Source organism: Trypanosoma brucei, chromosome 6 (assembly GCF_000210295.1).
Source record: "Trypanosoma brucei gambiense DAL972 chromosome 6, complete sequence".
In the NCBI taxonomy this organism is placed as follows: domain Eukaryota; phylum Euglenozoa; class Kinetoplastea; order Trypanosomatida; family Trypanosomatidae; genus Trypanosoma; species Trypanosoma brucei.
Genome location: NC_026739.1, coordinates 550499 through 576151, shown reverse-complemented (window position 1 = coordinate 576151; position 25653 = coordinate 550499). Strand labels below are relative to the sequence as shown.

At 45.9% G+C, this 25653-nt stretch overlaps 13 protein-coding genes across 13 annotated transcripts; all 13 read right to left on the bottom strand.

Annotated features, from left to right (window-relative positions):
• Window positions 1-868: 868 nt before the first annotated feature.
• Window positions 869-1363, bottom strand: TbgDal_VI2440 (hypothetical protein, conserved; the record flags this gene model as incomplete). The annotated part of the gene is made up of 1 exon (XM_011775749.1): window positions 869-1363. The coding sequence occupies one exon, from the start codon at window positions 1361-1363 to the stop codon at window positions 869-871; it is 495 nt and encodes a 164-aa protein (XP_011774051.1).
• A 324-nt stretch (window positions 1364-1687) lies between these two features.
• On the bottom strand, window positions 1688-2593 carry TbgDal_VI2430 (NUDIX hydrolase, conserved, putative; the record flags this gene model as incomplete). Its single annotated transcript, XM_011775748.1, has 1 exon — window positions 1688-2593. One exon carries the CDS (start codon window positions 2591-2593, stop codon window positions 1688-1690), a length of 906 nt encoding a protein of 301 aa, XP_011774050.1.
• A 263-nt stretch (window positions 2594-2856) lies between these two features.
• On the bottom strand, window positions 2857-6183 carry TbgDal_VI2420 (hypothetical protein, conserved; the record flags this gene model as incomplete). Its single annotated transcript, XM_011775747.1, has 1 exon — window positions 2857-6183. One exon carries the CDS (start codon window positions 6181-6183, stop codon window positions 2857-2859), a length of 3327 nt encoding a protein of 1108 aa, XP_011774049.1.
• A 321-nt stretch (window positions 6184-6504) lies between these two features.
• Window positions 6505-8778, bottom strand: TbgDal_VI2410 (hypothetical protein, conserved; the record flags this gene model as incomplete). The annotated part of the gene is made up of 1 exon (XM_011775746.1): window positions 6505-8778. One exon carries the CDS (start codon window positions 8776-8778, stop codon window positions 6505-6507), a length of 2274 nt encoding a protein of 757 aa, XP_011774048.1.
• Window positions 8779-11779: 3001 nt separating this feature from the next.
• On the bottom strand, window positions 11780-13381 carry TbgDal_VI2400 (importin alpha subunit, putative; the record flags this gene model as incomplete). The annotated part of the gene is made up of 1 exon (XM_011775745.1): window positions 11780-13381. The coding sequence occupies one exon, from the start codon at window positions 13379-13381 to the stop codon at window positions 11780-11782; it is 1602 nt and encodes a 533-aa protein (XP_011774047.1).
• A 556-nt stretch (window positions 13382-13937) lies between these two features.
• Window positions 13938-15257, bottom strand: TbgDal_VI2390 (hypothetical protein, conserved; the record flags this gene model as incomplete). Its single annotated transcript, XM_011775744.1, has 1 exon — window positions 13938-15257. One exon carries the CDS (start codon window positions 15255-15257, stop codon window positions 13938-13940), a length of 1320 nt encoding a protein of 439 aa, XP_011774046.1.
• A 427-nt stretch (window positions 15258-15684) lies between these two features.
• TbgDal_VI2380 (hypothetical protein, conserved) lies at window positions 15685-16218 on the bottom strand (the record flags this gene model as incomplete). The annotated part of the gene is made up of 1 exon (XM_011775743.1): window positions 15685-16218. The coding sequence occupies one exon, from the start codon at window positions 16216-16218 to the stop codon at window positions 15685-15687; it is 534 nt and encodes a 177-aa protein (XP_011774045.1).
• Window positions 16219-16601: 383 nt separating this feature from the next.
• Window positions 16602-16889, bottom strand: TbgDal_VI2370 (hypothetical protein, conserved; the record flags this gene model as incomplete). The annotated part of the gene is made up of 1 exon (XM_011775742.1): window positions 16602-16889. The coding sequence occupies one exon, from the start codon at window positions 16887-16889 to the stop codon at window positions 16602-16604; it is 288 nt and encodes a 95-aa protein (XP_011774044.1).
• Window positions 16890-17682: 793 nt separating this feature from the next.
• TbgDal_VI2360 (hypothetical protein, conserved) lies at window positions 17683-18114 on the bottom strand (the record flags this gene model as incomplete). The annotated part of the gene is made up of 1 exon (XM_011775741.1): window positions 17683-18114. One exon carries the CDS (start codon window positions 18112-18114, stop codon window positions 17683-17685), a length of 432 nt encoding a protein of 143 aa, XP_011774043.1.
• A 996-nt stretch (window positions 18115-19110) lies between these two features.
• TbgDal_VI2350 (hypothetical protein, conserved) lies at window positions 19111-19503 on the bottom strand (the record flags this gene model as incomplete). The annotated part of the gene is made up of 1 exon (XM_011775740.1): window positions 19111-19503. The coding sequence occupies one exon, from the start codon at window positions 19501-19503 to the stop codon at window positions 19111-19113; it is 393 nt and encodes a 130-aa protein (XP_011774042.1).
• Window positions 19504-19881: 378 nt separating this feature from the next.
• On the bottom strand, window positions 19882-21975 carry TbgDal_VI2340 (hypothetical protein, conserved; the record flags this gene model as incomplete). Its single annotated transcript, XM_011775739.1, has 1 exon — window positions 19882-21975. The coding sequence occupies one exon, from the start codon at window positions 21973-21975 to the stop codon at window positions 19882-19884; it is 2094 nt and encodes a 697-aa protein (XP_011774041.1).
• A 175-nt stretch (window positions 21976-22150) lies between these two features.
• On the bottom strand, window positions 22151-23590 carry TbgDal_VI2330 (hypothetical protein, conserved; the record flags this gene model as incomplete). Its single annotated transcript, XM_011775738.1, has 1 exon — window positions 22151-23590. One exon carries the CDS (start codon window positions 23588-23590, stop codon window positions 22151-22153), a length of 1440 nt encoding a protein of 479 aa, XP_011774040.1.
• Window positions 23591-24291: 701 nt separating this feature from the next.
• On the bottom strand, window positions 24292-25221 carry TbgDal_VI2320 (hypothetical protein, conserved; the record flags this gene model as incomplete). The annotated part of the gene is made up of 1 exon (XM_011775737.1): window positions 24292-25221. One exon carries the CDS (start codon window positions 25219-25221, stop codon window positions 24292-24294), a length of 930 nt encoding a protein of 309 aa, XP_011774039.1.
• Window positions 25222-25653: the final 432 nt, after the last annotated feature.

Below are 25653 nucleotides of genomic sequence, written 5' to 3'. Positions count from 1 at the left end.
TGATAATCCACAGCTGAAAAACATGCATCAATAGGGATCACGATTTCTGTGTTTCGTTGTCACATTTTATTTTATTATCCAACCAGTAATATAAAAAAGGAGGGGTAATCGATGTGGCTCTCAGAGTTAAAGGGTTCATAATTTGTGTGCTTATCATGCCCGTTAGGGAACTCTAAGAAAACACTCAGAAAAATTAATTCATCAGCGAGCCACAATAAGAGGGAGAGTTGAATAGGGTAAGGAATATAAACCCCTATCTTTTATACAAGAATATGCAATTACCTATGATATTTAATTCGAGGGGAACGAAAACAAACGGTCACAAGTGATCGCAGTAACGGGAAGCGGAACACAATGCGAATTTAAAAAAAAAAACTAGAAACCAATACGCAGCCTTTTCACTAATTTACACAACCGGATGCAAAATAACACACTCCTGGAGGAAGGAGGAAAGGTGAAGACACTCATCATCCCCATCTCTCTTCCCTCACTCGAAAGTCTCCTGCAGTGACGTTATTTACTTTCCGATAATATTTTTCCACTCCCCCACAACAAGGCAACACACACAAAAAAAAAAAGAAAGAAAGAAATAGATACCAGCACGATATCTTTAGTCTCCATATATCTAGATGCACCATATAAACCTGCGTCTAACACTGCACAACGAAAGATAAATTTATAATATCATCTACCTAGCTTATATGCGTGAGTACAAAAAAATGGGGGAGAAACACAATTTGAATTGGCAACAAACTATTGTAAAGCTCACGCGCCAATCAAAAATAATCGGGTAAGACAGACAAGGATGTCGAAGAACAAGGCACTAACCAAAACAACAACTGCAGCAATAAAGCACAAAACCAAATTTTCACAAATAACTATCCAAACCACGATAATACGACCCACACAGCGCACACACTTCCATTGCGGTAGGAATGGCACCGAAGGCGTAAAATACATGCCACATTCGATGTAAATGTAACTTCAGACACCATATCACTATCAAAGCTATTGCAGCTGTTGTGTGGGAGCAGCAGTGCATAAAGTTCACGGTACCACTTCGCAGCGTACGTCCCGTAAAAATACCCCAGCAGGTGACGAAAAGCAACATGAAGCTAACAACTAAATAAACATTTACAGATCGGCGAAGGTCCACACGATCACCACCGCCAGATACCTCATTATCCGAAAACTCAATCAATACAAAATCATCACTTGATCCAGCCACGCAAATGAGTGCCGTGAGGTACAGTAATATGGAGAAGATTCGGAAGGGAATCAAAATAGTGGTGTTACATCGACGGGGGAAAGTCGTGTAAAACCCGCTGAATTTTTTGCATGACGGTGTGAGAGTGCGGTACATTTACCCGCCAAGTTCCCTGCGCACACCTCTTCAGGACCTCAAGTATGGCAATGGCACCTTAAGGGTTGGTGAATACAAATCACCAGCACTATTCAGGAAGTAAGTGAGGAGGTTAAAAAAAAAACAAAAGGAAAAGCGCCAACGTGTGCACGACACATGGTCACTAACAAAATGGTAAGACGTGGTAACAAGTAGTAACAGGAAAAGGAATAATTAGTGATGTACACTGCGAGGAGCCAAATGCAAAGAGGATATTAAACATTATTTTTATGCGATGTTACAATGCCACTGTGAGAGCTATACGAGGTGTCGTTTTTCTTTACTCTACGAAAACCCCCACCCGTCTCGCTCGCAGGAGGTGGGGTTTCCAAGTAAATTCATCTGAGGGGAACCTCCCTCCTCATGTAACAATTGATTCTTATTCCCACTCTTCCCTTTTCTCTTACGCCGTCGTTTCCGCTGACAACTATTTACCATGTCATTCATCGTGTCCCCAAGTTCGTGCTGTGAGCTGCTTCCAATGTCCTTCTTCAACTCATTCAACCTGCCGGCATCAGCAGAGTGTGAATCACGGCGTGGAGATCGTGATTGCCCCCACAAAATTTCTTCGACAGCGTCACACATATTGGATACCGCCACCTGCTTCGACTTTGAGCATTTATTGCGCAAAACATGAAGTGGAACCCACTCTGCCCCGATGAATTCCTGTCTGGTGCCCTGAACGGAATGGAAGTTCAAATGGTTTATGACAGACGACTGCATACTATAGAGAAGGGGATACAGTTCCTGACCCACAATTCCGATACGTCTCCATGATTTAGATTTGTAGCGAAAGGCAGAACGTGGTCCGTCACAGTTCTGGGGTTCGCCACACTCAGGTTTCGAGTAGGTGATCTCACTAATGAACTGAAGTTGGTCGCAGTGCACCCCGATCTCTTCCATTACTTCACGAGCCGCAGTTTGTTGAACCGTTTCACCCCTCTTCGCACCACCTTGAACACACTGTATTGTGCTGCGATCATCGTACCGCCGACATCCCAGGAAATGGCCGTTTTCGTTCATGATGAAGACACAAACACTACGGCGAAACTTCTTCCCGTCGGAAGAAGTCACTACCACCTCGCCTTCACAGGTGAACTCCACATCATCACGTGTGGGGTCACTGCCACGTGGTAATTTTCCATTAGTTTGGAAAACCTTAGGAGGCTTACCCGCGGTTTCGTTTGGCATTTCTTAACCATAAAAATAAACGTGATAGTTTGTGTGCACGTGAATTTTTTTTTTCTAAAATGCTATTACAGAACTCAAAACTGGGTACGCGCCGACCAATGTATATAATTGAGACCGTGTAAAATATAAAAGGAACAAACAGGGTACAGTATGGTATCGTAAGATATAACGGATAAAAACAGCCTCTTAGGGGATAGTGATAGGATCCACCAACCGGCTTGCAGCCCAACCACAGCGCCGCTACGCACAGCATCGTGCCACAACTAGGCATCCTGCATGAGAAACTGGTACGCCTCCAGCAGAAAAGTATCAACAGGTAAAACAACACCGTTTGTTGTGAGACCTTTAAAAGAAACCTCACAGATCCTCCGCACGACTTCAGTTCCGACTTGCCCACCACATGTCGTTACACCACACTCCCGGAGATCCAGAAGCAACAACCACAAGGGGAATAAAAGGGAGTCCACAGCTCGTCTCGCCGTTGTTGATTCCCCCTCTTCTAAACGTGTTGCGCTTGCGCACATAACACGAGAAACGAGCTGCGCCAAATCGCTAACGCTGCGTGGTATGTTGCTTTCATGCTGCTCCTTTCCTTTAGGTTGCACACCCACAGAGCTGCCTGTACGCTCCCTATACAATCTGAGAACTAAAGGCCTCCTCCTCTGCGACCTTAACTGCAGCTGCGGCAGGGTGGATTGATACTTGGCTATGGTTTGGATATGACTTTGAATATTCCCCAGCAGCCGCAAAGACTCGTGGCAACCACCACCGTAACCTGCAGTGCCGTTATCCCTCGAACGTTTTAATGAGTGGCTGTTCACGCCGCCTTTTCTGTGATACCCTACGCGGCGCATAAGACGCACGCGAGTGTCAGCGTACACCCTTCCCCAAACCGCCTCGGCTCCCCCGCTTACCGCTTCAAGTGATTCCTCAAATAGCTGAATTGGTAGAAGCTCCGCTGTAGCAACGGGGGAATGAGATGGCGTAGCGTCCAGAATACTTAGCAGCAGTTGATTAAGTAAAGGAGTAAAAAGCATATCGACTTCCCCAGCATCCTCCTCTCCCTCACGCACTGACTCCTCCATTATGTTCTGCAAGACGGACTGTCGCATAATAAACCCAGTCTTTTCAGAGAGATCTGTAAAGAACTGACTGTGGTCCACATGAAGAAACAGCGCTTGCGGTACAACCTTGGGATTCAGAACTAAAAACGGGATTAGTAAAGGAGGAACCCCATCTTGCCCTTCGCTATTACCCTCCTTGTCTCCACAGCCCTCCGCAGAGATGCTCCCCTCTGTCGCACCAACTCCATCATCTCCCGAAGGTCTTAGTAATGTGAAGGATGCGTGTTGAGATAGTCCCCGGGCCCAATCAAGCGCCGACACGCGCCAGTAGCAGGGCAACATATGCGCTACTCGACAACGTGATGATGGCGCTTCGGCATTGAAACCGCTAGGTGTTGAATAAGTCTGTGCCCTATACTCCGCCACGAAGTAGAGAACAGTGAATGGCAAATCAACGAGCCACATTGCATCCTCTGCCAGCTGCTGGTCGAGGATGTGTGAAACTTGTACATCCCTTTTTGTGGGTGGAACTGTTATATGTAGATGTATATCGTGGTAGGAGCTGCCCTCATCTTTTGTTGACTTCCCCTGCCGCAGCTTTTCCTCATAACTGAGAGTACCTACGAAACAAACAGAAGATAAAGACGTTGCATCAAACAAACGACATTTTCCCCAACCGTCACGAAGTATGAGAAGTCGCACGAGATCAAGATGCATTCCAGTAGTCGGTAAAATATCAGTCACACCAATACTGCGCATAAACGACGACGATACGCCCTTCCGAAGCAGTTCCCAGGGGCCGCAGAGGTTCTGACGAAGGACAGTTACCACAAATGCTGATGACAACAGCAGTAGCGACACGTACACCTCTCGCACATATTGTTGTGGTAAGCACCACGAGTTAGGTGGTAAGGGCATCACACACAAGCTGTATAGGGCTATCTGTCGCTCTTGATGAAGGAATTCAGTCCATCCGGGCACATCAGAAAGCAAGCACATCGACCAGGTACGTAGAAGCGCAGAACCCACAGAAAGAAAAGATGTTTCTTTATTAGCCCTGAGCAATTCAGGGAAACTAGCATTGTCCTTGTGAGTGGCCTTCCATTTGAGTTCCAAGGCGGCACTGATCACAGCAGTTTTACCACGTAGCGCAACGGCAGGGGACACAGCGGGGTTTCCCCCAACAGTTCCGTACAGTGTCTCATCTGAGAGCAACACAGCATGCCGCGTACAAAGAAATCCTCTACGTAAGCTAAGAAGCGCATTCTTACCGTCGCTGCGGGCTACTACCCATGTGTTGGAAGTGGACGCGGTTGCCCGATTAACCGCCGCTGTCCACGCAAAGTCAGCAATCTGTAACAGTCCCATCAGGTATTGGTATATTGCATGGTCACAGTGAAAGAAATATATGCTAGAAGCCAAAGACTCGCTAAGATGACCCGCATCTTCTTCAGCCTTCATATGGGTGTAAGCGGGGTATTGTTGTATCAGCCACTTTGCCCCATTATAAACCTCCACAGAAGGTTGAGCGGTATCTTCTCCCACCGACCGCACAAAAGCACAAAGAAGGTCTGCTGGCTGCGAAGGTAAGGGGGAAAGCAATAATACTTCCCAACCGCTGTCGTCGCCTTCCTGCAAAGGACTAATACTCACTACATTCACATCGACCGCAGCAAAACCCGAGCCAGTATCATGCCCATTCGCGTATTCTATCCTCGGGCAAATGTAATACTCGTATTGGTGTTGGCCAACCAGCAAAATGTAGTTGTCGTCGCTCTCATCTTGCGTACCGTTACCTCTTTCGGCAAAACAGGCATTTGCAATACGTTGCCCTACAGTAGGTTTCGACGTAACTGTGAACCGCGGGTAAGAAACATTCTGCAGACGCTCAAGAGATTCCACGACAATATCCACGCACAACTTCAAAACGCAAAATGTAGATGAATCTTCTGCGCTCACTCCAGACACTGCACTATGAACCAACTCAAGAATAAACAATTTTTCAAACTTATCGTCACACTCAGGCTCAACAGTATCGTCGCTATCACCACCAATATCGAGTTCCAATTCACCTCCCATGGGGTATTCTTCTGTAGAAAGTGGTGTCCAAGAAGGTTGCGCGACATGGTGTTTGCTCTCAGCACTGACTCGATCTGTAGCGTATAGTGTTTGCTCGTTTAGTTGCAACTCGTGCCACTCGCTCACTATGTCACTATCACATGTAGCGTTGGCACCAGGTGTATCACTCCCTTCACACACCTTTGAAATCAATACACGAGCCTGGCGGATTCTGTGAAGGGGAGATAATGTAAGGAGTAGCATGGGGTGACTCTCTGCCACACGTCGCATAACAACAGGAGGTGTAGCCAGTTCCTTTGAAGCATTAGCTACCTCCCTAGAAACTGCGTTGGTGAAGTCCAGTGTAATGGTCGAGCTGATGAAAATATCACCACTACTCGATATCAAATGACCTGTGAGTTCCGCAGAGGCGCTGTGTGGGCAACACCTTCTCACTGTTTCACCCATAACTATTTCCTCTGCTTATGGATTCCCCTCACCGTGGTGTCTAATGTCGCTGCGAGATACGGGAATAAAACAGAGATAGATGTTGTTGGTAAAAAGGAACGTGAACAGATGCACATAAGGGGGCGAAGTGATATTAAGGCAGTGCCGACACCTATCGCCCCATGATCGGTTAGATCAAGTACGGGCAGTTATTCCCTTATTACGAACTCGTATGCACACACACACACACACCTATATGTTCGTGTACCCGCTCATTTTAACGAATGGCGAGAGCATACCAAATTATTTAAGCGACAACTTTAAGAAAAAAGCAGAGAGACATCACGAAATGCCACCCTTCAAAGCTTTGTACACCACACGTATCCTCCGCACAAATGACTGGAGCTGCGCCTCCTCATCCACCGACTCCATTCCGCTAGCATTGGCAGCAACAGCGCCCATCTGCTTGTGTACATCAAAAGGTGTCCCAACGGCGGCCACATCGTAGAAGTGTGGAATCCACTTACCTGCATCCTCTTCCTTAACAAAATACCGCTCAAAAACCTTCTTTAAGTTTTCCCGCAGAGTACTGGTGTCAATCTTCACATCATGTGCGTAAACACCGTTACCACCAAAAAATACTTCAGTCAGGCTTGAAGGAGGAAGCTGAAGAATGAGACGTAGTAGTAGTATGCGGGTAAAGAGCCCAATCGTACGATTTGTGTTCTCGAGGTCTAATCCTCGCAGCACTGCAAGAGTATACACACCCTCCTGCATGAGTTGTGCAATCAAACACGCAAGGTTGAGATAACCTGTAACATCGACCGCTTCCACTCGTATTGTTTTGAACATATCCCATATTGCAAACTGAAGCGTGTTCTTGCATGACGGCTTGGCACTGCAGAAACGCTGAACTACCTGCGTATAGTAAGGATTGTAGAGATTTTCTTGGTAGCAGCACTGTAAGAGGACGGCGAAGGTATCGTGCAACCGACTGAATGAGGGATCACGGTGCATGAGCAACGTAAATGCCTCCAAGTCATCAGATGCATTTACTACGCACTTGAACACTTCCCGCTTGTTCTCAGTGTTGAGACGCTGGCCTGAAATCGCCTTCTCCTGCTGTCGCAAGAGTCGAATTTGCTCCATTTTTTCCACCGTTCCTTCGTCTCCATCTGAGCGTTCATCGATGTCACCAGAAGCAGAAGATGCACCTCCTTCATCGTCATCAGCATGCTCATCGTTTGTTTCGTCCCCATCGCCGACAGTGTCAGTCCATGTTTCAGGGACATACCAACGATGGGGTTTATCCTGTTGTATCAAGCGGGCCCATGAAAGGCCCGTCAGCACACTTGTTGTGCTCATAACACGAAGCAGTGCGCGCTTGTTACCTGATGATGATAAGCTCGCCTTCCCTCCCCCGGAAAGCAAAGTGCTAATATCGCTGAGGAGAGAGTCAAGAGGAACCTTTTCTTCGTCAACGCTTCGTCGTGCATTCCGCGTGCGCCCCGCCACAATCTCCTTGATGAGGCTAAGAAGTGCTGAATAACGACTAGTAGCATTTTGTGAGATTTCCCTGCTTGGTGCTCCCTCATTTAATGCTCTCTCCATTTCGACTGGAGCCTCCTTCAACAATTTTTCGCCACATGCACGGAGAAATGTCAGACCCGCTGCAGCAGCACACAAGGAACCACCACCCCCCATCTGCAATACGCTGCGTAAGAAAGTGGATGCCAAAACGCAATCCACAGCGTTAAGCAAATAAAGATGTGCTAAAAGCATGGCACCGTTACAAGCGGCTGCCTCATTGTTGTCCATAAGCTGTTGTTGGAGAGCAATAGCCAAGCATTCGATCACTTCAGCACCAACAATGTTGCCGTGCAGCAGTTGCAGTCCACGAATTAACCCAGCGAAGGGTAAACTAGCGAGAGGTGTGAGAGGTCCAGAGTCAAGTATGCATATGCGATTCATATTTTCTGCCAAACTACTTATCACTGATGCTCGCGTCGCCCCCTCAACTCCACCTCCAAACAGCTCAGATGTTTCACGTGTCATGTCAGCCACATTCTGCACTGTAAGTTTGTTAATAATACGCCGTGCGGCCTCATTCACAGCGTTGGTTGGTTTCTGCACTATCATCTTTTGCCGCAACGAGGGAGGAATATATTTCCCCTGAGTGCTATCTGGTGTTGTGGCACACGCTTTCGCCAGATCCACTACAGACTTTCCATCCCGTTGCTTTGCTTCACGTTTACTTTCCATGGTTAACTTTTGTGATGAAGTTGATTTCTCCTTTGCGTCGTTGAAAGAGGTTTCCCTTTTGGCATTACGGTTGACTTTCCTCTCTCTCAGAGGCCGATTTGAAAAATTTCTGGTAGCCGCTTGATTTTCGCTACCATTTTTTACGCGCACGCTACGTTTTTTCTTCTGTTCCCTGGCCAATCGACACTGCTCCACCCAACGTTCGTGCGCCTCAATGCGCATCTCCTTCTTTGCACGGCGCTCATTACGGCGCCTCTCCTTGCGGTCTCGCTGTCGGTCAAAAGTGTAATCATTTTCCTCCATCTCGTCCTCTCGAGGTCGGCGACGGTTCCCATGTCTTGAAAACACGTCCATTCCCCTTATTTACCCCTTCTTTTCGAGAGAACAGTTGCTTTCTTCCTTTATATTATGGATTTCAGTAAAAGAAAATTCAAAAAGAAAAGATGAGATGGATAAATAAATTACGTGATGGTTGAAAATCAAAACGGTGTAAACCAGAAGTTACAGGTGCCACAATACTCAGCAAAGATAAAAAGGGGGGGATATCGTCCACAAAACTCTATGTTACGGTAGCCAGCAGAGTGGGGAGGAAGTAGATTTTTTTTTTTAAAAAAGGAGCCCTGGAAAGTAATAAAAAAAAATAGATTGAGTGACTAACAAAAAAGAATGGAAATAAGAAAAAGGAGCAATTCCGTGCACGGATTACGGACACCAGAGAACTGAAAAGAGAAACTAGTCGCCATCACCAAGTATGAAGAAAAAAAAGAGGGGATAATAACCACTCCAACGTATGCAATTATATCCTACAGGTTATTTCGCTCCTCCTCTCCCTCTTCTAATCTCCCTGTCCTTCTGGCACTAACCTTGATACCCCCACATAACCATCTTTATTCAAACCATTCATGGATCACTCCAGCATAAATATCCCATTTGACACGCATAAATAATGTATAATATATATGCGTGAGTATGAGTGTGTGTGTGTGTGTGTGTGTGTATGCCACATTTATGGGGAAATCCGAAGTCGGCAAAAGGATCGCAAGGTTACGCCTTTCTTTTCCTTCAATGCGATACACAACATATGACACTTCATCGAATCCGTTCCAAAATCTTCGCTCCATCCCCCTCACTTCCCTCCTCCCCTCGGACAAATACAAACATATACACACAAATATACACATAAATATTTATAGATATATATTTATATTTATGTCTGTATATTCGTGCAGACACGATTCCACTTTGGTTTCATCGAAAATAAAAATTGGACACCCTTCCGCCTTCCCACCCGCACGCCTCCAGCTCCACAAACCTACACCTACACATACCTGTACACACGCGTTAAAATAAAAAGGGAAAAATAGAAACAAAAATGCCTGATCACATAAGTGAAATATACTCACTCATATATTTGGCTCTCTTTGCCTTTTTTTTATTTATGTATTTATTATTTGGTCACTTTACCTCTTATCCCCTTATTTTTCTTTTCCGTCACCTCTCCCTTCTCGGTCCCCTTCGGTCGATGCATCAATGGGATGCAAACACAAACAATAGGAGTGAGAACGACTGAGAAAGACGGAGAGAAAAAAATGTAAATTGAGGGGAAAAGAAAAGTCAGTGAGTGCGAAGGAAAAATAAAGGTAAAAGCAAAAAAGAGAAGAAAGGGAAGGAAAGAAAGGAAAGAAAGAAACGGAAGAATGACGAACAGACATATAGATAAACCCATCAAAACAAATAGAAGTGAACGACAACAGAAGGAGGGAAAGCATATAGAAACAAGACCCAAAAGGGAAGAAAGATAAAAAAAAAAGAAATTTCACAGCATTTGCCACCTTACCGTCACCATCACAACCTCTGTCTATTTGTTCGGACTTTTTTTTTTTTGATAACCTTGTTGCTTTTTTTTTTCTAATTTCCCCCCCCCCACACACACACATCTTCTTTCTTTCATCTGCTTCCTCCCTAACACCAGCACACAGTCACAATAGGTGGACAATACCTCATCTTTTTTTTTGTTTTTTTTATATTTATATTAGTAATAAAAACAATAATAGAAAGAACAGGCGAATCCGATCACTCCATTCTTAATCTATTTGTCACTTTGCTCCATCACTGTTATTATTATTATTATTATTATTATTTCCTTTTTTTTTGCATTTCTTTTCGTTTCTGTATCCTTTAGAAATGCTGCATTTTAACTTCTGTAAAATTGAAGTGGAACTCACGCAAGCCCGCAAGTTCAGTTAAAAGTGCGGCCACACAGAAACGTACACACTTGTATATATATATATATATATATATATATATGTCAAACTACTTCAGGACCACCCCATTAAGAATTTAAAGAAGGGGAAAAGGAGGGCAAAGCAGGCATAAACACACACACACACACACACCAAAAAAAAAAAAAACTTTCTTCTTTTCTTCTCTCTTTTATCTTTTAATCGTTACAAAAACGGAAAAAGAAAAAAAAAGCATTAGGTTGCCCAACTAACTTTCCCTGAAGCTCATACCGACGCGCATAAACACTTAACTAACCGAACCCTAACCTCCATTTCTCTCTCATATTTATTCAAACCCGTTCGGCCTCTCCCTGCATAAAATTACGCACACACACACTCATATATATATATATATATATATATATATATGTTTACACATTTTTCTTTGCTGCTACTGTTGTTGTTGTTGTTGTTTTTCAAGCCCCCTTTTTCCCCCCTTTAAAAAACAAAAAAAATTCTTACTCGTTTGCTCAACTATTTTCCCCCCATTTTTCGTTCGCAACGAAAAGTTGAAGAGATTCACAACATTTTAGAACCGCGTTCAAGCACCAAAAACGAAGAACACAAGGAATAAGATAGAATCACTCCTGTTATGCTTCAAGTGGCGTAACATGCCACAGTCACAGACGGTTCATCAGAATCAAAAAAAAGAAAACGCGGTGCCTTGACAATGAGGGACAGCAGGAAAAATAAGCTCGAAGAAGCGTCAGTGTGTGAAATCACATTGAAGAAGAAAAAACAAAAAAGTAAAGTAAACAAAAGAACTCCTTTCACTACCGTTTAGCGCGAATGAAACAGAACCTTCACACAGAGTCGCACCACACTAAAAGATACACAAAAAACAAATACACATAATCCTCATTCATCACCTGTCACATTATTCGGTCCATAACTCACGCCTAAACCGCGCTGTAGTACACCCGAGTTCTGTATGTGTCAAAGAAGACACTTATACACTCTCAACTTTAAGCATTATGGCATATATATATATATATATATATATATACACGTGCCCTCCTTCTTCACCATTTTCATCCCTTTCATCTCGATCTCATTATATTTATCAACTTTTCTCATAGATCGAACTGGCCCTGTGGTGGCTGTCCATTTGGATCTCCATGATCCATCCCCAACTCAAACTGCTGAGGTGCCCCCTCCTCTTCCACGTTAAAGAATGTCTCGAGGAGACAAAGTGCAATGCTGTATATGCTGGAGTCTGTGGAGGATTGCGCACGCTCAATGGCATCCACACCACCGCACTCAATGATGGCACGCGCCACGGGGTTCTCCTGTACTTCTCCTGTTTTAACTCTGTCTTCGCCCACCTGCAGAAATCCCATGAGAGCTTCGAGGGCAACTGTAAGAGTTTTGGGATCATGCGTGTTCAAGACATCACATAACGGAGGGATGACACCGCAGTCCAAAAGATAATACAAATGTGGGGAAACTCCGCAGAGAGTTACGTTGGCGATAGACCACACGGCCTCCTTCTTCACATCCAGTTCCGTACCTTGGAGACATTTGATAACCAATGGAAAGAGATCTGATTTGATGAGTGCGTCGATTTGCTCTGAATTGCCGGCGGCAATATTGGAGATAGTCCAGCATGTTTCCTTGCGAATCTCCCGCTTGCGGTGTGTGACAAGGGGAGCAAGCTTTTCCAATACGCCACAGTTAATAATCACTTGTGTTTGTGCATCATTGCCACTCGCGATGTTGCCAATGGTTCGGATGCATGACGTTTGAAGCGGAATTGACGTTGCCGCGAGGAGTTCTATAACGCGGGGAACAACACCAGTATCCAACACCGCTTGTACGCGCTCGTGTGGACCATCGCTAACGTACGAAATCGCCCATGACGCATCTGTGGCGATCTCCAGATCCCCGTGAAAAAGTAAATTGGCTAAAGCAGGTAGCGTGGGTAGCAAATAATGCAGCGGAGGAGCAGGCTTCCCACGGCACAAGTTGGATATAGCCCACGTTGCATTGCGAACGATGGATAGAGGTTGATCGGGGTCTGAAATAAGGTTGACAAAAGCAGGAATAGCATTATGTTGCAATGCAATATCTCGGGTGGCAACACCATCACCGGCCATATTGCCAATAGCCCATGCACCCTGGTCACGACAGTCAGAACTAGGTGAACTGAGCAAGTTGATAAAGCGCGGAATAGCCCCAACCTCAACGAGGATCATAGTGTTCGCGGATGTGCCAGCAGCAACATTCGTCAATGCCCAAGCCGCTTCAAATTGCAGTTCCGGGTTATCTGCACGGTCCAGGAAGCTCACAAGGTGCGGAATGACACCACTTTGGGCGACCATTTCATGCGGGGGCGACCTCTCCACCGAAAGTAACTTGCGAACCATCAGTGTCCCGTGGTATACCTCTCTATCTGTTGGGCCGTTCATAACCATCTGAACGAACTGGGGAAGTAGCTGAACCGGAACGTCATCGGGACGGGTTCTTTGATCGTACGACCAAACGTTTCCGGGGTCTGGTACCGTGGGCCCATCAACTCCTTCCATTGCTACTTCTTCCTCGCGGATGTGTTTAATGAGCTCACCGTGGGCCTTCTGTCGAATGTTAATCATCTGCCGCTGCCGGCGCTCCGCACCCCCTCGAACCGAAGGGGTTTGTTTCGCCCCTTTCGGTTTCTCATTCTGACCACTGAACATCTTCCCAAAGGTTCAGACGTCTCTGTGGTTCAAGAACTGGAAAAAAATATAGAGAGATAGAGATATATAGAGATATATATGTCAATCACCTAAACGAGCCGACCTTCCCCTCCTACAATTAAAAGATATATAAATGTATTTGTTTACTTGCTAATCTTAGAATATTTTAAACCAAATTAAGAAATAGCGCAGGTGAAAGCGTTCCTGGTTTCTACGCTTTGTGATTTAAACTTCAAAACCGACGCATATACGATCATTAAAACAAAAAGAACAAAAAAAGAAAATAAAAGAGCAGCAACAGTGAGTGAATTAAATAACGAAAAAAGGCAACACGGAGGTACGACGGTAAAACAGTTCGTAGTGGCGCATTTTTAGTTTGGCATGAAGGGTGTTTAGTGAGAGGGTGGGAAAACAAAGGCACAGAAATGCAGTAAGCGGGTATGCACATGCAGTGTAATGAGGTAAAATAAACAAATTCAAAAACACCAATGGCACTTTCCAGCACAAAGCAACACTCCAGTGCTCTCTCAGATGCATAGATACCCCTCTTTTTCATTTATTTTTTAAAGAAAGTACGGTCGCGCAACAGTTTGCTCCAATCTTCGGGTTGCAGCACATGCTCTTTCGCGCAAAACGTACAGCGAAAGCTAGTTTCTTCCATAAGAGACGAAAGCTGCTCCTCAGGGAGCGCCACAAGCGCCCGTAGAAAATTATTTTTGGAACATCGACAAAAATAATCAACTCCGTTTCGCACTACAGACGCTTGATCGATAAAGAAACGCTCGCCCTTATCCAAACCCAATCCCTCTCGCACTTTCTCAACCACTGGGGCTGAAACGGACGGATCTTGTGTAAATTGGCGCGCCGCTTTGGCTACCTCATAAGCGCCTTCGTGGTCGCCTGTAACCAATGCAATTGAGTCTTGACAAGCTAAACCTTCATGCACCCCCCTTTCCTTCAGAACGCTAAATATTTCAGGTTGCACGATCGATGCACGGACCAGTAGGCGTTGTAGCAGATGAATTTTCTCTTCCACCACGCGCCCGGCCACAACCGGCTGAACAAGAACACCGCATGAGCAAGCCGTCTTACGCATCATCTCGTCAACTCGATCGACTGCCTCAGGGCTTTCGCTTGCGGCACTCGCTTCCGAGTACAAAGCAAACGCCTCCAGGAGCGAAGGGTCGTCGAGATACGCACAGCACCACAATGCCGCTACCGAACCCTCCGATTGACGAAAAAAAGTGTGGCCATGCAGTGTAATATTCCTACGATAATAAGCATCCACAACCTCTGGTGACAACATTCCAAGACCCAGCAGGGGCACCGCTGTTTCCGGAGTTTGCGCGGTACTACAAAAGCCCTCGGAGGAGCTAACCGTTGCGTTATAGTCGCGGTCTATGAGCTGCGTCAGGGACGCGGCTGTAATTGACGAAAAGGGTTGGGACTGACCATATAGAAAGCGGTCAACCTTCAATGGGAAGTGGGGCTCTTCCTCCAGCGTGGTACCGTTGTGACCACCAACATAACACCGGCACTCACCGATAGCAAGCGACTCAGTCACAATTGTCCCCTCATTCGCACTCAAACGTGTAGCGACGCGTTCCTCGCCCTCCTGCAGTGCAGCTAGTATATTTGTAAAGGTTAAATGCGTACCAACCAGCTCAAGGAAAGGTGTTTGACCCTTCATTCGCGTTAGCAGTTTGTGTCGCCGCATCGTTTCACGGAGTAAATTGGTGGTGGATGCAAAAACGATGCGTGCGTTACCGTCCTTTGTGGAGACTCGCAAAGTAATGTCGCGGCCACGAATGCTCCGCAGTAACTTCTCACCAGCATCTGTGCTTGCCAGCGATAGCGAAAAGCGGCTGAACCACATTAGCTGTTGTTTTTCTTTACAAATCGCAAGTACGGCTCGCTAGACCACAACGCTCAGCAACCTTTTTCTGCACTATAATGATGCCCTACAACGTGAAAAGACTAACGCGAGAGAAGCATCGCGGTGCATGCGGACACTGATGTACGATCCTCCGTTTTACACCACTTTTACAAGGAAAGAGGGGAGTCACACGCCGCTCATCCACCGACGTACGTTCCACATCTCTACTTTTTTGCGCACACTTCTCCCCCCTATCGTATTCCCCATTGTAAAATTGGCTTGCGACGGGTAACTCTCGGTACAATGAGTTCACAGTGGCAGCCGCGTCCCCTCACAGACTGACGTCGCGTGACCCCTCAATGGGGGCAATGCGTAAATGACCGAAATGTTTGTAGGGGCCTTAAACAACTCATGTACTAAATTCACTTCACGAATCAGATGTTAGGTGACCCCCTTCCCGCCAACATGTAAGCAGCACTTCGCGTTTTCCACACAAGAGCCAACCGAACCAAACCCAACATAAACAGCAAATACATCCAGCTTCAGAGAAAATTGTGCTCATTTGCACAAAAACCTCCAAGGCCAGCAACACGTACACAGCACTTGATGACGTCGCACACCGCAGCAATTCACTTAGCACATCCTTTACACTCTCCGTAATAAGTTCCCCCTGATGCTTCCTCTGCTTGATCTTTCCACCAGCGGCGTTAAAGAGGCCTCCAGTAAGAATCAGAATAGAGAAAGCGTGCAACACTAGCGGAACAGCCCCGGGGTACAGCGGTTGTGCTGGGAGGATAAGAAGCGATAGGGATATAATGCAAGCAGCAAAGGCAACCCCTAAAGAATAAAAAGGAAAGTATCCTTTCAACAGGTAACCGATATTAACACGTTGCATACATATATCAATAACATCCATGAAACGGTCCACTGAAGAGCTGCATCTTACACAATCACGGCGCATCGGAAACACCTATTTAACCCTACGAACAGAAAGTAAAAAAAAGGATACTGGTTATGCTCCACAAAGTCAAAGGTAATTGAAAGTAAACAAATATCCACTATGGGGAAAAGGAACAGCATTCAGCTGGCACAGTGCGAATAGCATCAACTTCAGGTGTCTCGCAACGCAAATTTCTTTATTCTATCTTTTGCGTCATATAATGAGGCATTAAGTTGGCGAAAGAACGATACGCAAGAAAAACGGTAACGATAATGCTGAGTTCATTGTCTTATATACACGCAAACGCCCCTCTGTTCCTCCCTTTGAAGGAGCTTTCCCCAAAAGTTTTCACCTTGTTACACAGATCATATGAGCGGGACCACAACAGGATGTGGATGCCGCTGTTACAAGCGAGCCCCCATATCACTGCGCATCGTGTTCACCATGTTGTTGTATCGTATCACATCAGCGAATTCTTGGCGCTTCGCCTCCAGCATTCTACCACCTTCACTTTTGCGATATTCATCATAGTTTGGGTACATGGGCTTCAGCCGCTTATATTGTGCGTAGTTAGCCCAGGTTATAAATACACCGCAAATAGAAAAATACCAAAGGTAAGGTCTACTGCTGCAGCTTTCCTTTAAATTAAACGTTCGGATGAAGCGAACAACTCGTAGGATGGGAGATGTCATCTACAAAACAAATGGAAGGGAGCGAGGACTAGTGACAAGGCTAGTCGTAAGCTGGGCCGTGGATGAACCGGACAGATGTTCAACCTCCACCTCACGTACGTTGGTTGTGATAACAGCGCGCTTCCTCGCTACTGTAACTGTCGCATGCAATGCAGAGAGAGAATATAAAATAGAGTGGCACAGCGCAAAAAAGAAAAGATGGTTCGTTATAATATTAAGGGTGGGACACACAAAAGAGAGATAGGCAACATGTTCGCTGCAGTAATTACGCGACGTTCAACGTAGGGTCACAATGAATAGTGCAAAGTGCTACTTAAAATCATTATTCCAGACCGGGGGAACCGACCGGAGTGGAAAGGAACAACAACAACAACAACAACAACAACAACAACAAAAGTGCTTACAAAGGGGAAACACGCTCAAATCGTAGAGAAGGGATGTGGAAGCATTGCGGTGACAGCGCTAAAATGCAAAAGGGTGCGCACTACCGTCCATCACGCAGTGAAGTAAAAAGTGTGAAAACTTAGGCTCCCTTGGATAGGGAAACTACCACCGGTGCTTTAGTGTCTTGCAAGTCCCTTTCATTTCCTGATCGCACCATCCATTCTGTAATCATCTCTCGTTTCATTGTTGTCATAACCACAATTCTCTGCTGACCATTGGGAGACTCACGCTCTTTTCTTCAAAAAAAAAAAAAAACGAAGGGTTCGAACTTAACCACCACAAACTAGCGCCAAAACCGATACACACACATGTATACAACACATGCGTGTGCATTCATGCGCGTACAGATTTAACTAAAAAATGTGCCCATGCTCTGCTCCTTGTACTGTGGGGGTGTGCTGTCCAACCAATCCATTGCATTCACCGGCATAAGACCCATCCAGTTGAGTTTAATGAGCGCCACAGCAAGGGCGGCGAAACAGCAGGCAATGTAGATAAGCTTTGAATGACCAACGGCACTGCGTACGTGTGGGTCCTTCTCCGCCTCCTCATTAAATTCCTCAAAAACTTTTGCCGCTCCCAACATGGACTGAAGCGGGTTTGTGACAGCCATGCCAACAAATACGATGGAGAAAATACTCACATCGTTGCCCACCATCCACATCATAAATATCGTCATAGGCAGCGAACTCAGAGGTTGCATGCGCAAATCATTCAGTCGCCGATGTGTACGTGCCGTGGAAGCATCACCTTCCTCCTGCATATTTAATTGTTTCCTCATTCGTGTGAGCGTCTCCCTTAAACTCTTTGTTCTCTCAGAAACTTCACACACACACAACAACAAAGACAAATGATTATTAAAGGATTTGAAAAGGCTCGTGAACTGTATCTCGTGTGAAACACTACCCCTTCAATCTTTTTTCTAACTTTGCCGTCGATTTTTTTCTTTTTTTTTTTGTGATATCGTTGTGGATGTATGAAGTAGTAAGTTGTAAGAAGAACTATTACACTTACAATTGGTGGCTCCATTAGACGTTAAAAAATATATATAATAAGAGAAAAAATAAAGACGGAAGAGTATATAATGGAACTGAGAAAACATTCATCCGCGCTCCTAAAAACTGATATCACTATGCTGACACAACATAAAAAAAACTTTCTTAACCACAGGTGACAACAAGTCAAAAACGAATATGTGTGCACGTGTTCAGTTTCTGCAGGAATGGTAAATTATATCATGTCTGCTTCCTCCTCCCTTTCCTAGTCGGAATAACACGTTCATATATGCACGACCAACTCGGTAGGGAGAAGAGAAAACTTCCACGAGGCATCGCCTTCGATAACACTATGAGGGATTAATGACTGAACACCACTGAAGGAAGAACGCTGCTAGATTGCAGACGTTATGATGATAATACACACACACACATATATATATACATATAGACGTGTGAGTTAGTGGAAACGCGGATCCCTTTTTTTTCCACACCTAATACTACTGCTATTACTACTGTTGAAGAACGGCAAATCCCGCCGCATATTCGCTCACGCACGCAACTACATCCTTCCAGTGGATTAAACATTTCCCCACTCCTTCCTTCCTTCCTTCTTTCCTCTCCTCCTCCTCCTCCTCCTCCTCCTCCTCCTCTTCCTCAACACTTTGTTCCGTCTTCCATCCGCATCAGAGCTTTTGATTTCTAGCTGCATCATGCATTCCCTGGTGCATAACTGTTCTACCTCATCCATTTTGTGTCCGGTTATATGTTTACCATTCCATCTAAAAAGGCCCAAAGCGCTTATTTCCAGGAATGTCCGCTAAATTACTCTCGTACATGTATTTCCTCGGACCTACTATGAACCAATAGAACAAGAAACCAATAAACCCCCCAATATAACGCGCTGTTTTGAAGTCTGAAACCATAATAACATCGTCAATCGTGTTGCGGAAACGCCAGCGGCCATATTTCCTGACGTTGCATATGTTATTCGCCCATGATGCAAAACACAACACAGAACCCGAGCAGACAACAAGTGACGCCGCAAGGCTATACAAACTGTGGAATTCCCTAACCGCAGCGCGGGACTGAGCAGCGGGAATCATCGCAACTGATGCCGCACGGCATAGTGATGAAGAGGACGTGGAAGAAACACTGCCTAATCGGCGAATCATAACACTTATCTTGTTATCAGTGAAGTAGGTAGACGACTACAGCACTGCATAATAAATACATTGCAAGTTATCGACAGACAGAAAGGAAAATAGGTAAATTATATTAGTAGGGGATTTAAGGGGGGGAAAAGGACACAGAAAAAAAATACAAGAACACCAGAAACGCTCGCTTGAAAGTATGGCTTCGTCTTCGCATATACCCTACTTTACAACTCTCTGCCACCCCCCCCCCCCTCCCGTACCCTCGAAACGCTACAAGAAGGGTGAAGATAATATATAAAAGAATAAAAACAAAGAAATGTTTTTTAAACAAAAAATCATCTGAATACGCACACACGTACGCGACACGAAAATGCTGCGTAGCATCTTATCCACCGGTTATGCACCACTACCGGTATAGAAACATCCCCTCGCCCCTCCGGGCGAGGTGCGATCAAACATAACTGCGTCAAAATCCTTTGGATACTGCGAAAGTTCATGCGCCATCGGTTGCAGCATGTCCTCCACTTCGCATTGAAAACAAACGGCGCGACTCATCACTGCCACACGTAAGTTATAACACACTCGGCGGCGCTGATCAGACGACATACCCGGTATGAAAATGCACGCCTTTGCCACCAGGTAGGCCCACAGTTCCTCTAATGAAATCACTTCCCCATCGGAGCTTCGGTTTCCTGAGTGAGCGGCATGCACTGCGGCAGCCTCAAGCGTTGGATTGGACACCATTGTCCCTCCAACACCTTGGGGTCTTCCCCGTTTCGGTTGCGGAACACGCGACAGCAAGTGACGTGGGAGGCGCGATAGCGTTTCAACAATCTGCACAAAATGAAATGCATTTATAAAACGTGCATCCTTCTTCTGAAGCGCAGCAAATAGACCCCATAAAATACGATCCATAGTTTCAAGTTGTCTTTTCCATTCCAAATACTCTGCACCCCCGCTAACAAAAACGGTTTCATCGTGAGGGTCCCCACGAAATGCATCTATTGTATGACTGAGAACCCTAGGTGCCGCTGAATTAATACCGCTTTTCCACTCTTTCGTCCGCGGAGGTAGTGGTGGTGGTGGGGATAACTTAGTCGGTGAATCAGGACACGTCACTGGTAGAAAAATACGTAGAAGTCGGAAAGCATGCACAACTGACGTAAACTTCAGATCTTTGCAGTTACTCACGACATGGCGAAGAAGCGAGGTGACGGCAAATTGATGGATTTTTTTGCGGGACCGTGGTTTTGTTGCCTCAAAAAGAACCCGTGCGCTGTCTTCCGCATCGTCGATATCCACAATAGAAAGAAACTCCAGAACGTGGAGGGCATCCTCAGCCGTCCCCAACACAGCACCCGAAGCATCGCGCTGCAGGAAGAAGTAGTGTATTCTCTCCAGTCCTAAGGTCGCAACGGTTCGCCTCAGATGTTGAAGTTCTTCTTGCGTAGGTCCACCGCGTCCTATTTCCTTGTTGCTGTTGCTTGTCCCCTCACCGTTCGGTGAGTTTCTATCATCCCTGATCCCTTTTTTTCTTTCGAATTTCTTCCCTTTGTGGGGATCCGGTCCACGCCGGTGCATTCGTTCAATGAAGTTAAGTTCCCTTGCCACGTAGTGAAGAGACAGGACCATGTCTGTGCACGTGCAAGTGTTCTTCTCCTGCGTCACACTACAAACTGCAAGGTTCAGAGCAGTGAAACTAACATGAAGCCCGTCGTCTGCAAGACCAAGCCCAGCTACAAAACCGAAGTCTCTTCCCCTCAATGCACAACAGGCGAGTGCCCCATCCACATTATCCGTCCAAAAATTACGAAGCGTTTGCCGAAGAAGTACACGGTTGTTGGTATCACGGCACTCACCAATTTGCCGCCGCAACCTCCGGCACTCGGTTATGAAATGAGACAACGATGAGACTTTAAAGGCACGTGATGCGGCGTACACTGCCCTCTTGCCGCTCTGTGTGCCCAAGCTACTGCGCATCGCTTCTATTGTTTCATCAAGAATGCGTATTGCGGATGTTGTGTTTGAAGTCGAGCAAGTAGTGGACAGCAACAGCCTCGGTTCTGTGGTTGAACGCGTGTGCAAAGGCATCTCCGCAGCTGACTCAAGGATAGCAGTTTTACGCAGCCTCTCCACCTCCCCTCTGGATGTATATTGGACGTGACGACGGCGGCTAAGTAAGCAGCTCACATGACGACACCAGAACAGCATCTTAGTAACAAATATTGGCACACCTTCTTCCCTCTTCACTTCGCTTTCCCTCTCGCTCCCCTTTCGTTTCCACCGTAGAGACCTTTCCAATGGAGCGCGGGAACCCGAATTATTCACCTGAAGTAACAAAGGTGAGGTGGTTAGGGAAAAAATAATAATAATTCGTTGGAGAGTGGTTGCTGTAGACGAGGGGATACATGATCCAAAGGAACACGCCACAGACAGACACGCAATGCACATACACCGTATAGGGCACCTCAACTTGTCACCCGCAGTCATACATTTTCAAGCAGGGGTAAAAAAACGGAGCAGAAGGAGCACTCAAATACGTGACAAAATGCAGTGGCTTCTTCAACACTCGCACCCACAAAAAACAGTCGAACAAACAGACGACAAAATGCACCCAACAAAACGGAACACATATTACGGGAGTTTTCCCCTGCCCCCCCCCTTCTCAAATGACCGACCGCCAACGTATGATAGACCCTTTTGAAGAAAGCGCATCATCCCGTGAAATGTAAAGCTTGCACAATTCCAGCATAGGAAGTTGTGAGACAAGGGAGCCACCAAGAAGGGACAGTTCCCATGGAAGTTCTCCGATCGGTAGTGGTTGAATTTTAAGAACTTCCTGGCCATCACTCGGGGTCGATAACGATGAGGAAAATGACGAGGCGCCACCCGAAGAAGATGAAGACGAAGCTGTCGATGAACTACTTGATGAGTTTGAGTCGTCGTTACATGCGCGTTTCATATGGGAGGTACCGCAAGCACGGACCGCCTCCTCAAGAAACTTTTGAAGCGATGGAGCAACACGCAAGGCCTCGCCTGCAATAATAACTGGAACCGGCTCACGACCAGCGACGGACAATATGAGACGAATGAGGGGTCCTTCACCGTCATCTTCCTCACTTTCCCCACCCTCATCCCCCCCGCTGCTACTTATGTCAATAAGAGATCGTTTGCTCGAGTTCTCACTTACATTTGCAGCAGCATTGACTCGACCATTCCTGCTACTCCTCCGACCACCACTGTTGCTCGCTCTGTCACGTTTTGTTGCTCGCAACTTCCTTTGGTTTGGCCGACCTTCCCGCATTGAAGAAACGACGCGGTTGTACACGTTCTCCCCTACCAAAGAAGCAAGTGCGTCATGATGCACTTCATCCAACAAATCTACAACCTTCGGCGATGCAGCGGAAAACACGGAAGAAAAAACAGAGTCGTCACTCGGTAGTTTCCCGGGCATAACGGCGGTACCGGATGAGACACTCTCTCTGGTTTGATTATCTCCTTCGCGACAATTAGTGCCCGCGTTTGCTTGTTGTTGCGTTAATACATTGTGTTTGATGTCCCCTGTCGTTTCGCACATTAATGGGGAAAGCTGTCCATAAGACATTGTTGCTTGCTTTACTGTAACGCCAGCCTCTACACGACCAATACTAATGGCTGAGGGCGAGGCATGAAGCACAAGTGCATTCCGACATCCAACGGCAAACGCATCGGCTACAAAATCCGACAACATCACGAGTGTACGTACCTGCAGCTTTTCGAAACAGAATACCACAAGCTTCTCGTGCCACTCCAATGTAGAGCGTACAGGTGCAACTAAAATAATGTTCCGATGCGACAGATGTCTTCGCAGTCTTGACAAAAGGAACGAGTGTGCCTCCTCCCGTGACGAGTTGGTCGCGTCATTGTCCGACTCAGTGGCTGTTGGTGGTGGTTTCCCCAGCACATCAGCAGAAATTGGTTTTTCTTGAGCAAAGGGTCGAATATCTCCGGATCGACACATATATGTGGCCAATTCACCAACGACTACAACTACCGGCCACCCCTCGGGGTCATCAGCGATATTACGAGCCAGTGGAGATGCTCCAAAAGTAGTTCCACTGAGCATTCGGTGCGCAATTTGAGTGCGTCTCCTACCACCACCACCACCACCACCACACCACGACCCCTTTTACTGCACCTTCTATTTAGTGTCACTAGGCGTAGGGAAATTTTAAGAAAAAGAAAAAGGCCAAAGAAGCGGCGTCACATATATGGAGCAAGCAGGTAACCAGTAAAGAGGCAAGTATGTGGAAAGAGAGAAGCTGTAGTTGGTCCTCCATTATTTGGCAGCCGTTTTCGACTATACTCGTTTTTTACCTGAAAACGGAGGTTCGAAGATTATTATTGCTCACCAATTCTCAAACACCGCCCGCTAACAACCCCTGGTAAAGAATACTTTCATTGTACAAAAGGGCGCTTCCTGCGTGCGATATGATGAAACGTGGAAAGGAACCATGTAAACGCCCCCCCCCCTCCAAAAAAAAAAAAACGATCTCTGTTTCCCTGTTCATAAGCGTTAGAAACTTTCAGCAGTTTCCCCTTATTACCTCTTCGGGCGCGATAAATATAGAAACAGACACACACAGGTGTGCAAAGAGAAAAAAGGAGATTTAACGCAAGTAGGTACCGTCTCTCCCACCACTTTGTTCGCCCCAAGGAGAGCCTGCACAATGAAAAAGATAAACTCAAAGCAGAGTTCTTTTTTTTAAAAAAAAAAAAAGAAAAAATGAGTCATTTGGTTCACCTATTCCAACACGGGGTATACCATCAGTTGACCTTCTTGTCCTTGGCGGGTGGTGCCACACGGACGATTTGCTTCGGTTGCACAGAACGATTGTTAGAATAACAATAACTAATAACTTGAAACAAGACAACCGATAACCATGCACCTGACATCAGCCAAATGAGCCAAACCGGGGGTTTATACGGGGGACGACGAGGAAATAAGACATCATTTGGTTTTGCGTACCCGTGCGCCCAAATGTTATCAAAAGACGAAGTATCACCCTCTAATCTCACTATTAGAGAAAACTCATGGTCCGAGAGAAAGTTAAGTGTAAAGGTTCCTTTCTTCCCATCCTCCACTGAGACTGTCCCACTCGCCATGCGTGGAGCAAGTTGGATATCGCTCAGTGAAGAGGGAATTGCAGCGGTCACGACAGGGAGAAAGGAAAAACTGGCTGAAACCGTTGGATTTATTTCTTTCTCATCTAGTGTCGTCAAACGAGTTTGTAATTCTCGATCCGCTGCTGGGAGACTCCAGGCACTAAAGGTTCCTGCCGATGCCCCAGAATAATCCATTTTAATGTTTATGATTAACAGAGAGGGGTGGGCATTAGCAACCTGCTGTGGCGGCGTGACTCCAAGCATCGAACGGTTGTGTGAAAAATGTTCCAAACCCCACTGCTCCTTCGTTTCTAACCTCTGTGTTCCAGTGGGAATGAGCTCACCGTGAATGAGTTCAGGGAAATTAGAGGAAGCTGAAAGAACAAGGCTTGCATTGAATACGCCGTATCGCTCCGTGAAAACACTGACTGTGAAAGTTTGTGCCATCATATGCTCTAACAAAATGGCATCGTAGTCAACATTTGCTTCCCCCTGTGATGCACCTGCTACCGGTGTCGTCAGCTGTAAGAAAGAACAATGACTAACGGCAATCACCAATACCAAGAAAAACGAGCGTAAATGGCGTGGCATCGACCGTGGGCCTTCACTTTAATGTAATAAAAAACAATTCAAGTTTCCCTTTCCGAACTCTTACCAACAGCTAGTGATCAGAATTCAAAACCGCTTACGATAAACCCGACACGTTCCCCTTCCCCCTTTTCCTTTAGATTAAAAAATGTATATTTTGGAGAGAAGAAAGACATAAGAAAGTAAAAAGAGGAATAGTTTAGGCATTGCCTTCCCTTTATTACCGATAAGAAAGATATAAAAAATAATTATTTATCCTTAAATGCCCGGTTGTGTTCCTTCATCCTCATCCCACGCAAATACGATTTATGAACGATAATTTACTAACGATATGAAAGAGCTGAAAGCGTCTTTAAAACCTCCTCCCGCGCTCTCCTCCACATGTTCCACCCCATCGCCAAGTCCTGTCCCCTGACAGGTATCCCTCGAGACATC